We start from the raw sequence: 13,336 nt of genomic DNA on the forward strand, positions 1-13,336 counted from the left end.
GCATTTCCTGAAGTAAGGAGATAATACAGTGTTAAGTGTGAAGTCTATTTAAAAAACCACTAAACAAATGACAAAAAATAGTCATGCCTATGATTCAGTCTTTTTAAGATAAAGCCTAGAGATTCTGGTATAATCAATACTTTAGAAGGCAAAATGATTTTCAGGATTTGATTCCATTTAATTGTGGTAAGGTTTCTTCTCTAGCATGTCTTGCTTCAAACTCCAGTGCATGTGACACACATTGTTTTCCTGTTTCAAGATGATACTGGCTGAAGCTGCAGTAATGACACATAAAAACATATATCTAGATACATATTGGAGGTTAGTGCACTCTGCAGGGTCTAGGTCCTGGCAGCCATGGCTTTCTATTCTACTCTTACTCATTGGTAGGAGACTAAGCCACTTGGGGATTTAGAATGGGATTGAGTTTTAAAGTTCATTTTACCAATGGTGGCCTGTAAGATGGCATTTTTGTCTCTTCTATAGGCAGACAGTGAGACTAGCAGATCTTGCACAGGCTGGTTATAAATGTATGACAGGTCTAGAAGTGCCAGTCTAACTTTTGGGAAAAAAAAAACATGAAGAACATCTGGTGGACAGGAAGAAGGTCAAAAAACAAACATTTTTGCAGGGATTTACTTCAATATAAAAAACCCAACAAAATCAAAATATTTTTTAGACTTCAACTCTTGGCCTGTTCTCCCAATGCAGTGAAAGCCCTTTCCCAGTGGATTTGTTAGGTCAAGTTCTACTGTTCTTTCATATGCACTTGTGTATCTTCTATAAACCACACGGAAATGCACAAAAATTAATTTTTAAGTAGAGAAGGAGAAGAGCTAAATGCTCTTTATAGTGAAATTCCAGTCCCTTCCAACACCATACACTAAATCCCAGTATTTATTTAATTTTCTGTTACTCTTTGGCAATAAAGGCTCTGACAGTGCTTAGATTGCAGGGCTCTAATGTGGCTGAGGCTTTGTCATAAAAAAATCAAAACAGACTTCAAAAATTACTCTAAATATAGATATGCAAAATTAATCCTCATAATATAGTTGCAGTTTTTATATCTATTTTTAAATTATTCAGATCAGCTAGTGTTAGCTGCATAATCTAAGTTGCCTTGGATTCCTCTTGCAGTCAATGAAAAGAAACAGAAATATTCAGGAAAATTTATTTCTCCTACTGCAGATGCCTATTTTATGCTAAAATGAATGAGCAGGTATCCATCCCTCACTGCTTACAGAACAGTGTTGAGCTGTAGAGGTGGAAGCTGAGGTAAGACGAGCCCTGTTTTTACTCTGGACCCATTAACACGTGCCTGGCACAAGCACTATGCATGAGGTATGGGGATTTCCCCCCTCCATATAGAACTGCAGTCCTGTCTGCTGGGGAGTACCAGGTTTGTGCATATTTATCACCTAAAGCTGTTTCCCCTCACAGAGCTTGAAGAGGAGAAATCTGGCTCAGCTTGTAGGGAAACATAAGCTTTCTTTCATGCTGAGGTATGTCTTACCTGCTCCTAGGCACAATCACTTCAAAGCCTTCCTAGTGCTGAATGATGTGGCATGTATCTCACAACACCAGCCTGCATGTCAAAAACAGGACTTAACTCCAAAGGTGCATGAGTACTGCCAACATATTTCAACAGCTTCCATACTGGGCTTCTCTAATACAGCTATGAAAAGTGCAACACTTCAACAAAGGTTAAAAAAAATTTCACATGAAATGGGCAATTAATTTGATTTTCTAAATAGTTTGATCTAGTGGGAGGTTAATAAGGGGTGGAAATTGTTTGTTCAGGTCTCATTTGATGCTCAGGATTGTGTCTCTGAATTAAAGGCATCATAAGCCAACACAAATTTAAAAATAAAGATATTTGGTTGATCATTTAATAGTGTTTAATTGCCTAACCTCTCTGCACTGAGAAAGAAAAAAAAAAAACAAAACAAAAAAACATGATCAAATCAGCTGAGAAGCCTTATTTGAAATTCAGGAGATTCGTCACTGGATTTGACCCCAATTTTCTCTCAGATGTGAGACACTGACCTACACCAGTAAGTTTTCGTAGGGAAAGTTTTACCATTATTGACATTCATTAAATCATTTGCCAGTATGGTACTAAGCAGAGTGACATTCTAGGCCATGTGTGGGCCATACACCTATTTCATCATGCATTATTTAAAAAAAAAAAGTCACAGCTAAGGTGATGATATTATTAACTTGGTAAAAAAGCAATTAAAATCTTCAAAGAGTGAACTTTCAAATAGCATAGCAACACTTAAATGTCATATTTCTGTTGCAAATGTATTTTTAATGATAACATTTCTTTGTAATGTAAATCAGCTGCCTCTCAATTATAACATGTTAATCAAGTTACTTCTCAATTGCTGCCTACCCATCAATGCCTACAAGTCCATCACATGTCATTCTGTAAAAGCATACTAATTACTTGATTATATTTTAGTCAAGTTTTGCAAATCCAACTATTTTCTTTAAGACAGCATATTACGTGCAGTTTTGCCTGTTGTGGGGGAGGGGAGAACAGAAGACACATTTACCCCTCCCCTGTAACTTCAGCCTAATTCAAAATCCTTCAGGATAGCCTAACATGTGGGACTTAATCCCAGAAACCAGAAAAAAAGAAATATGGGTACTCACACCCTGCTTCCTAGTATCTCATACACACGGGCCGGATAAAAAACACAAGGCTGAGTTGCACAAATACTTCAGAATGGTTCAAAGCACATACCTCAAATGCAGAGCAGGATTTGATTGGGTAGATGTAAATTTTGGCGACAGTGATGGGCTTGCCACCTTTTCTACACGTTGGCACTGCAGTCTCAGAAACAGCTGCCCTCATGCTTTCTGCCTCAGGCTCTGGTGGCTGCCAGCTGCCAGTTGTCTCTGCCTCAGATGGAATATTCCCGAGTTCTCTGTCAGAGATTTGCAGTATTGGAGACAATTTATCTGCCTTGTTAAAAGAAAGGTGGTCATCTGGGACAGACTCTGTCGTCAGCTTTGTAACAGACTGGAGAGGAATCTCAGCATCCGAGTTGGAGAGTCTGGTGGCTATGATGAAGTTCAGAAAAGTCTGTGCATCTTCAAAAGAAGACATGTAGCCAAAGGATATTCTCACAGAACCAGTGGGACGACCATCAACTAGGTCTATGTTATCTCCACAGACATGGCCAGCCTAGTTTGACATAGGAAGAAAATCAGAGAGCTGTCATGATACTGTGCTTTATTTCTCTCTAATTTTACCTAGTTATGAATGAGTCTCTTAATTCTAACCTGAAAAACTGTTGTAAGAAATAGATGGCTAACTCATCAATACAAAGAAAAAATGAAGAAAAAATCCTCAATCATCTTATGATTTACTCAAACTACAAAGATAATTTTGGGCTGCTAGTCCTATCCTATTCTAGGGGAAGATATACTTCCTAAAAACATATCAAGAATCACTTAAAGGTTGTATGTCCCATGATGGTCAGCTCAGACAATCTCCAGGGATATTCCAGTCTCACCTGCATAGTTCACTGCGATTCAAACTGTGATGGTATGTTCAGATAAGTGAACAAACCATGAGATGGCTGATTTTTTTGGGGGAGCTTTCTCAATATTCACTGTTAGAAAAGTGCCATTTTATAGCACCAGTGGCTTTATCATGGCTTGTGTTTAATAGTCCAAACAGCAGAGAACTAACTCATTTAGGATAGCAGCGGAGACTTGAATCTAGAGCTCAGACATCCTAAGTGACACAGGAATATCCAAGAAATCTGTCTTGCTGATCCAGTCACCACATTGCTTTCAGGATAAAGGGAACTAGACTTTCCTCTAACACTACCTCCTTTGAAGAGCACAAGTTTCCACTTCAAAAAATTTTGTTGAAAAATTTTTTGAATGCCCTATAGTGACCTCCATGTAGATACCCATCTGATGGGGCTCTCATACAAGAGTCTATGGAAAACTCTTCCTTAAGAGCAAAAGTTTCTCATTAAGTGAGTCAGTGAGTGCTGCCACTCACCACCAGTGAAGCAAGCTAGAGTCCCCCTTTGTTCATCCACTTAATAGTAGCTCACCAATGGACTTAAGATTTAGTCCAAACTCAGTATCATATTCCCTAAGTGCAGCAGCTGTTGGGGGTTTTTTCTCAGAATTTGATTTATTTACATTATTTCTGTCACATTTAAAATGGACACGTGAATAGTTTATTTACCTGAGGCTTTTTTTTAAGCAAGAAATGTCACAGGACAGTGAACACAGATGCTATTTACACAAGGAGAAGTAAAAATCCTATATCTATGTCAAAGCATGCAACACAGTAGTAAATATTTTAATGCAGTGTGAAGTAGTTTTTATCCTTGACAACAGAGCAGAAGCAACATTTTTAAAATTAGGTTGCATCTGTTAATATACCCTTCTGTAACCCTTCTGCCAAATATTGCTTGATTGACTGAGGAGAGAGGTTCCTACTGTGCAAATAAGTAAATGAGTTCCTACATAACATTCTAAGAAAACTAACCACACTTCTCATGGGACACTTGAAGACAGAAAGTCCTCCCTCACAGGCATTTTATCATGTACAACTTCATCAGGGAAGGAAGAATACAGCCAGCACCCTGGGAAAAGATGAAGCTGAAGTATATGTGCAAATAACATGATAAAAGATGCCTTCCTCTACACAGTAATGTTGTCAATAACTCATCCTGATCCTTCTCTAAGCACTGACAGGAATGGAATGTCCCCAGACAACGACTGTGTAACTGTACCACCTCATTATACAACCTTTGGCGACTAAGTGTCTCTTCCTAAATTTAACTGTAGCCTATCCCCATTTAAATGACACAGACCTAAAAGAAGTCACTGACTCCTTAGCAAAATCCTCCTTGTATAAGGAGATCCAGGAGCATTGCAGCTGCTTATTTGCCATTTTTCACTTCAGCAAAAGGGTAGACTGTTTTTTGTTTTCTCACAGGAGAGAGCTTCCATGGCAAGTCAAAGCACCATTTTCCCAAGGAAGCTATTAAAGAACTGCAGCAGCCTTTAAGAACTTGTGCTATCAGTCCTGCATGTAAATGTGTTTGCAAAATTATCTATATGTCTCTGTGAAATTATAAGGGAGCTATAATATCATTACAGCAATTAGATTTTTTTTAACCTTTGGAAGAACATAATTAATAAAGTTTTTGCTTGTTCTGAATTAATTTACTGTAATTTCAAACTCTGACAAATATGCAGACAGGAAGCCTCCTCCACTTCAGAGTAATACATCCTGCTATACATCTTTTAATGACAGCTTATGGGAAACATTAATAATCTTGAAAACAATCTTTACATTCATATTCTAAAAATCTAGCACACCAGTAATCTAAGTAGATTTCATCTAAATTTGCTTCATTCTCTGAGATTCACTGTGCATTTGCCTTTATTGTTTCCTGTCCAATTTGCAGATGTATTTTAAATTGTAACACCCAACAGCAACAGGTCTACGTGACTTGAGCATTAGTATGTACAACAATTAATTAGGATACTTAAAGAAAAACATGAGAGGAATTGTCCAGGAAATTCTGTTTGGCTGGAAGTCTTGATATCATGCAATTCCGAAACCAAAGAAGACCCAATTTCCTGTTCTCCAAAGAAATAATAACAAGCAACACATACTTCTCTGCATCCATCAAATTATTTTGTTTCAATACCTCATTTCAATGAGCCAAGTTTAAATCAATTCACTTCTTTAACAAGGCAAAGGAGTTGAAAGCTTAAAGAAAAAAAACAAGTCAAATTTAACTTCATTCGTAAAGTCACAGAGACTCAAAACCATGGGATGTGATGCACTTTAGCTTTTGACTTCTAACCACATTCAGAGACTAACCTGCAGGTTCCTTTGGATGTCCTCATTGCTTATGTCCAGATGCATCTGGCAGGCTCCAGTGTTACAGAAGCAGCCTGTGCGAACATGTATGTTGTGGAGACTTGCCATGCTGTCCACCTTCCCCATCCAGCAGAAGACACAGGAGAAGAATGAAAAACAGGCATTTTAAAGTTGTGGTCAACAAGATACAGTGTTTTAAAGGTAGAAATCCATGGAGGTAAATTATGTCTCTAAACAATTAACAACTTACTGCAGCTTTTACCATTCCCATATAGATTTTGCATTTTTCAACTTTGTTACTTCAGCTAGAAGAAAGCAGTGGTAAGAGCAGAGATGTTTACTTTAGCATTGGGCAACTACTCCACAAAAAACCATACACATACACAACCAGGTCCTGAGCCTATGAATGCCAGCACATCTGCTGAATTCTAAAGCTTTGAACAGATTTATTCACATCAGTGCTGCTAATTACAGACCTGCAGCCAGGTGTTACTCAGTGTCTTGGCAGAGCCACCACCTGCAACTGCCTCTGAAGAGACTGAAGAGAAGCCTGGGGCACCTTTTCAGGTAGCTAAAGAAAACCTTGCGCTCCAAGGATCTGAAACTGCAAGTCCTCATTACAGAAACTTATGGCATCTATGGGATTTTGGCACACAAGTGCTGGAAGTGCTGATCACAAGTGCTGATCAGCCCCTTCAGTAAGCAGTAACATTTGCCAGGACAGGGAATGAACTGGAATGTCTCAATGAGTCTTGTACATACAACCCCCCAATCTACCAAATCCCTGGTGCATTTCTTTCTCGTGCTGTTGGTATTACATCATTTCTTTATCATCCACTGAATAATGAATGGGCAGAAACACAATACTTGATGACAAACTGGCATGAATAAATTATGGGAAGGAATGAAAATGATGTGCAAAGACAACAGAAGAACATGCCCATGAGGGCCTCAGAAGGAAACATCTATATGCACACACTGGGAGGACAGCACTGCCAGGGATACAGATTGTCAGGGTTTCAGAGCACACCCAAGAAACACTACAGGGATCCTCTCAGCACAGCTAAGAAACCATGGAACCTCACTGCAGGGACCTGGAAATGCTTTATATTGATCTCAAAAAGCAACAGCAGCAGCTGGTAAGATTAGCTGAGCTACCACCAGCTATTTCTTTGATGAAAAATGATGAGCATTCCTGGTCAGGACTGCAAGAAAGGACAGACAAATAAATGCATGAAATCTGATCCCCACCTCTACCACAAAACAACCCAAAACAACCTTGCACAACTCGCATTAACCCCTCTGTGCTTTTGCTCCTTTTCTACAAAAGGAGAGCTGAGAGCCCTGCAAATGACCATGCTGCAGACTCAGGAGACTCTGCTGTACCAGGGACAGAATCCTCCATCCAGGAAGCTTGGGCTCAGCTGGATGCACAGCAACAACTCAGCCTAAAGGGGCAGGAAAGGGAGTGTCAACCAACTCATACTAACCACTTAGTAACTGTGAGCCCATGCTTTGTCTGAGGTATGAGTGTAAATGTTCAACCCAGCTTTTGTAGCTGGCTAAATCTCTACTGGCTTTTATTATTTTTAAAATAAATTCCCTTTGTATGGAACAATGGCCTGGTACACATACCAAACACTTTCTGGTATAATTCAGTCTGTCTTCTGTCTTGACATGTCAGTGTTCTATCTTCTGATATCTCTGAATTTAACTGTGTGCACCAAGCACCTTTAAAGTCACTATCTCAGTGGCTAGAAAACCCAAGCCTTCTGTTAGAACTTACTCCATGCTGAAATAATTCAACCTAAATAGTATTTAGCTCTGCTAAAAGCAGTTAAGAGTTATTGCTTTTTTTTTTTTTTTTAATGTGTGGGGCATAAGGGTGTCTGCACAAAAATGTGCTGTATACAAAAAAATTCTATATTGCTCTAGCGCACAAGTTCTCAAGTTCACATTTCCACATTTCAGTGTGTTCTGTGCCACTAGTTCAGTTCAAAATTGTTTGATTCTCCAAGACAGACATAATCAAAATAACTCCCTATAGACAGATTTGGAAAGCAGAGAATACAATCAGCCCCAAGATCCCTATTGATGATTAATGCCTTGCAGAATATCTTGTGTTTAAAGCATGTTTCTCAAATTGAAGTTTTAGTAAAAGGCATCTGTTGAGAGAGACTGTTTTGGTGTCACTAGATTTGTTTTGTCAGAAGACTTCAATATAGGAACAGTGACATTTTCTTGATGTCTTTTTTAATTTAGATGAGGAAAGTTGTCATTCTGCCACAGCATGGTTTGTCATGGTGCTAGTGACTTGTGGGCGGATCTGTCATTCTGTTAATCATGACAAGCGAGGCAAAAATCATGACATACTTCACTGCTGAAATCGTACAGTGCTTGGGCTTATTTACTCAGTATACAAAGACCTTTGAAATATAGAATCTTTTTACTATTCATACTTTTTAAAAGGAACATTCCTGGGGCAGCCTTGTCAATCGAAATGTATGTAGTGTAATATAGTTTCCATGACACTTCTTCAAGGAATTGCAAACAGGACTTTAATTTTTTTTAAAATTTTGTCAAATAAATTATTACTGTTCTTTAATGAACAGTAATTTCACTCTAGCCATGCAATCCAATCCTTACCTGCAATAATACTTTAGTTGTAATATATATCAATCTGTACATTAGACCAGGACTACTGAGACATAAAAACGTGATCATTAGAGGAATATGGGAATTGTGATTCAGGAGAAAAAAGGTAAGTTATGAATAGCTTTAGTATTAACTGAAGTTCATTATCACCAATGTGATAATGTGCACAGATCTTGGGAATGTGATGCACACTTTTCACTGGAAACAATGGCATGAAAAGAACCAGTAAAGTCAGCACTGCAAAAATATTTGTCCCTTGAAGAGATGCTTGGTTTTCCTTTGGACATATGTTTTGATTTCTTCTCATTTATTTTCACCCTAGAAATACACTACTTGGGGAGTTAATTTAATCTCTCTCTGCAGTGCTATCACATAGCAAAACAAATAGAACATAAAACATCTGTTACAGTTATTTTGATGAAGAAAAGCTTCCTTAAATAAAAAAAATCTTTAAAATTGCCATAAGGAGCAATAATGGATATTGAGTCAGGGTTATGAAGTATAGAACGTCACTTGCAGCTCTGTCTGTAACAGCAGAGAGTGACTTTTGGGAGCCAGGAATGAGTTCATCAATGAAGGCACAGAAGCATGAATGGTACTAATGCTAAGTACACAGCTTAATGTACTTGGATTGTCAGTTTTGGTGATTCCCTGAATCTGATATTTGGAATTATTGTGCCTTGGTTTTTTAAGAGATTAAAGATTACAATTAAACTGCAAAACAAATGCAGAAATCTTGCAGCATTTTACTGATTTCAGTCAGTGAGAACATGGTAATCAAGCTATTATGCTATCTTGGAGTCCCTTCTGTCTCTCAGAGCCCCTTGGCATTCATTACTTTTTCTGCAGCTCTTTACTGTAGGCCTGGCCCTGTAGACTGCTTCACACCCCAACACTTCTGATGTCACATTGTCTTGATTGTTGACAAGCAAAATGTGATTTTCACACTTCCAAGTCACGGTCTTCAAATTTAATAAGATATGGAAAGGAAGTTTGCCTAAACCAATTTTTTAAAACAGTTAATATTTTTCCATCAATGATCTTTTCTTTAGTGCTCCCACATTGATCAAATGCTCACATTTGGGATTTTTTTTTCATAGTGCTCTATCTGATAAATAAATTTTTTTATTATAAAAAATATTGAAGTGGAGAGCTTTCACTTTAATGCATTACCCTACAGTAGTCCCCTCTTGGAAATCTGGTATTTCAGTTGGTACTCATCAGCTGGAAAGCTCTGAGAAGAAATGAGATTCTGGTCTGTTCTGCTTTCCCATTCCCTGTCACACAATACACTGGTGACTTCTCTGTGTTGGCTAAATGACTGATTTCTGCTAACAATTCACTTCAGGGCTTCTGAGGCACTTAGTGAAAGCTGTAAGTTTTTCTCTGGCATCAGGTTCCATTGAAATAAGTCAGAGAATGATACTTGCTGTAGGTATGTATATGCTAAATGAGAGTAAAGATTTACAAATAGCACATAATTTTGCATTATTCCTAATCAACTAAGTCTAGGACTTTCACAAAGAATGATGAATGCTTTAGAAACCTCTGCTGAAGTCATTCCCACAGGAAGCAATTCTGTAGCTCTTATTCAAGCAAATACTTATTTGTGTAAGTTACCACAAGAATTATTCACATGAATAAAGGAACTTTTTATAATACATTGTGAAGTGTTCTGAAAAAAAAAATCATATAATTCAATACTGGCAAGTACTGTCCTTCAGGAATTGGGATTAGGACTTCTCATTCTGCTTTCTACAATGCCAATGCCCAAGTATCAGAGCAGTTTGTCTGTCTGATGGATTTGCTCATTACAAGAATTTCATTGCACACCACTGATGGCTGGTTATAAAACAGGCTTCAAGATGCTGTTCTCCACATCCACTGGTAAATTAATTCACTGATTCATGGCATGGAATTGGAGAGAAAGTAAGCTAGTTCTTTCTGTCATCCAGCATTTGATTGTGAAACGCTGTTGCTGATGCAAATGCATACTTAATCTTGTTAAATACAATTTAATAAGAAGTAGGTCAGAAGGAAAAAAAGAAAATCATCACTTGTTTCCAAACCATTTAGTGGGGGGGTGGGGGGGAGAAGGAAGAATTTTAGTTGAGTTACAGTACCATTAGCTGTTTTAACTGCATAGTTTTCTACAACAAAGGCATTTTTTTTCCATCTCAGAGAAGTAATTTCTATGTGGGCAGATTCTCTCAGTATTGAGCAATCTGAGCCTCTCCTTTTTGCCTCTCTAGTTGTTGGCAATAATTTAAATGAACCAAAGAGAGGACGTATAGCTCTTCTTAGACTTCATCCATTCATCACTTACTCTGACCAAAATCCCTTTGGTAGAAGGCAGTGAAGTATTAAGACAGAGACATTGAAATGTATTAATATTGTCAAGTTCAGTGTCCTGAATATACTTGCTCAGTATAAATGCTGTCTTATCAGGAACTTTACAGCCAATGTAATAATTTTTTCGGCTAGTTTTAAAGACAGTCAAATAGCAGGTAAGATTGCATGGGAGAGAAGCAAGCTGGAAATATTAGCATAATTCAAAATATGTGGGTTGCCACTCTGCAGGAATTCTCACTTAGGAGATGCCATACACATAGTGAACTGCAGGTTCTTCATGCATAAAGAAGTAACAATAATTTTACACTTCTGACAACCAGAAGCTAGAAGATTTTTTGGGGATAGGGTGGCTATAAAAACAAAATGAAACAATGAAACACAGTCTTGTTAATGGATGACCTAACATTTTTTTCAACTGTTTTTTTCTTTCCTGTTGAATATGCAAGGGAATTTGAATCCATCTGTTTGAAACAGAACAGACTGATGAATAAGCTAAATATCTTGGTTTTCTTTCTTTGATTTGGTGTCTTAATGACCATAGGTCTCTCCAACCAATGACACCTTCTCTTCTGGTTTTTTTTTTTTTTTTTTTGGTTTGATTTTTTCCCCTCCATTTCAAACTGCATTCATTGACAATGAAAATCTGGTTCACTAAAATGAAAAAGAACACATAGGAACTCAAGCCCTCAGTGGTTTCCTAACTGGCATCAACAAAACATCCTCTTGTGAGTCATAGAAACACCTGTATCTCTCTATTCCGTTGAGCATCCCCAGCTATTTTGTAGGCTAAAGGCTTTTGGTCAAATTGCTGCTAGTCAGAAATGTTGAAGCCAGAGGAAAACTACACAGAAGACTAAGCTGTAACTAATATCAAGGGGGATAAAGGGGAATGTAGCCGACTTATACAAGTGGAAACAATGCCTAGAATAAAAATGTGCAGTGCATGCTACTCAAAGTCCAGTGACATAGGTTTAATTCATGTCACAGTCAAAATCTTCTCCATCATTTCCTATTTATTTTAAGGCACTTAAATCCTCTTCTGTCTGTACTTAGCCCCTGAAAACAGGGATAATAGAACATAGGGAGGTTGTGGGGTCAAATTCCCATGTTACACTTATTACAATCACAGGATCCTATACAGGTGTGTGGTGGGGAAGAAGGGTGTGGGGACAGGAAGATGCAAACAAGGAAGCAGAGTAACAGAGAAGGTGGGGCCAGTCTCTTTTTGTCTTGAAAGGCTTCAGATGGTGGACTGAAACGAGACACTGCATGCATTCAAAGGCAGCTGATCTGCTTTTACCAAGATCAAGGACAAGGGAATCCAGTTGAAGCTCTCAAAAGCGCAGTTCTTTTCCTGGTACCATGTGGTTTTTTCCCACATTTCTCCCATGTGACAAAGTCTGTAGTTTAGAGACACAGTTTGGCCCTGTTACCAAACAGAAAATATTTAGCCTCCCTCATTCATCTTGGATTCTTTCATGTGAACAACTATGAGCATCTTTCTTTTATCTCTTTTCGTTTCCTTAGCAACATACAAGGACACTCATGAGAAACAGTGTCAGACAACACCTTCAGTCTAGACTTTCATGAGGCTTTCTAACCTTGATCAGCTCTGATGTGCAGTTTAATAGTAGGCAATTTCAGGCACACTAACTCACATGTCTCTTTGTCCCCCTGCAATGAGATAAAACAGAAAAGAACTCAGCCTGTACTCTGTCACTACTACCTCAGCAAGAAGAGAGCTTCATTACCAACTAACCAGGTTTGCATTTCTCACATTGAGCCTCTGAAGTACAGCACCTCCTTATGTTCAGTCAGTGATCAGCTATTATGATTATGTTCAGACCTAGATCAATGAAGCTGCCTCCTATGTTGTGAGCTCCATTTTGCAAGGGCTGTCTGAGCAACCAGTGCCATGCCACAAAAGCAAAGATCCAGATTGTAATGAGTTCTTGCCAGTTTGAAGAAACAAGGTGCCATTTATTGACACGCCAGTGTAGTTTACTGCATTGCTGCTATCTCCCTGCTCCAAGACGTCCACAACACAATTGGAAACTAATTGGAACCAAGGAAATCAGTATATGTTCAACAGGAATCTTCACAACAATCTTTTTGTCCTTATAATCTTGTTTGCATTCTATTGTGCAGGTCCATCTGCCATTTCTGGCTTCCTGAAATCAATGGCTAAATCCATAGCTAAAATCAATAGTGAGTAATCAACTCAGCAATTTTTAGGTAGCTATTGGGAAGATGGCCAAAAATCCCATTAAGCAAGTTAGAGAACATTTTTCTTTCCCTGAGTCATCAAAATTAATATAATGAGTGGTTATGCTTCTAAAAGCATTAGTGTAACTAGCTCAGAGTCATATGACTATTGCTGCAAAGCCATTCTTAGCTGGAATTAAAAAATGCTGGATTCCCATTTTCTGTGGCCCAGATGAAAAAAATGCTGCACTT

General features: G+C 38.2%; 1 protein-coding gene across 1 annotated transcript in view; it reads right to left on the minus strand.

Annotated features, from left to right (window-relative positions):
* Positions 1-13,336, minus strand: part of MOCOS (molybdenum cofactor sulfurase) — a 212,404-nt gene that overhangs the window by 32,456 nt on the left and 166,612 nt on the right. Inside the window, exons 7-8 of the mRNA XM_038126791.1 lie at positions 5,873-5,989; positions 2,750-3,193 (exon numbers count right to left, since the gene is read on the minus strand). Coding sequence (XP_037982719.1) covers positions 2,750-3,193; positions 5,873-5,989 — 561 coding nt within the window. The remainder of the gene's footprint in view (positions 1-2,749; positions 3,194-5,872; positions 5,990-13,336) is intronic.

The sequence above is a fragment of the Motacilla alba genome, chromosome 2 (assembly GCF_015832195.1).
Source record: "Motacilla alba alba isolate MOTALB_02 chromosome 2, Motacilla_alba_V1.0_pri, whole genome shotgun sequence".
Taxonomy (NCBI): domain Eukaryota; kingdom Metazoa; phylum Chordata; class Aves; order Passeriformes; family Motacillidae; genus Motacilla; species Motacilla alba.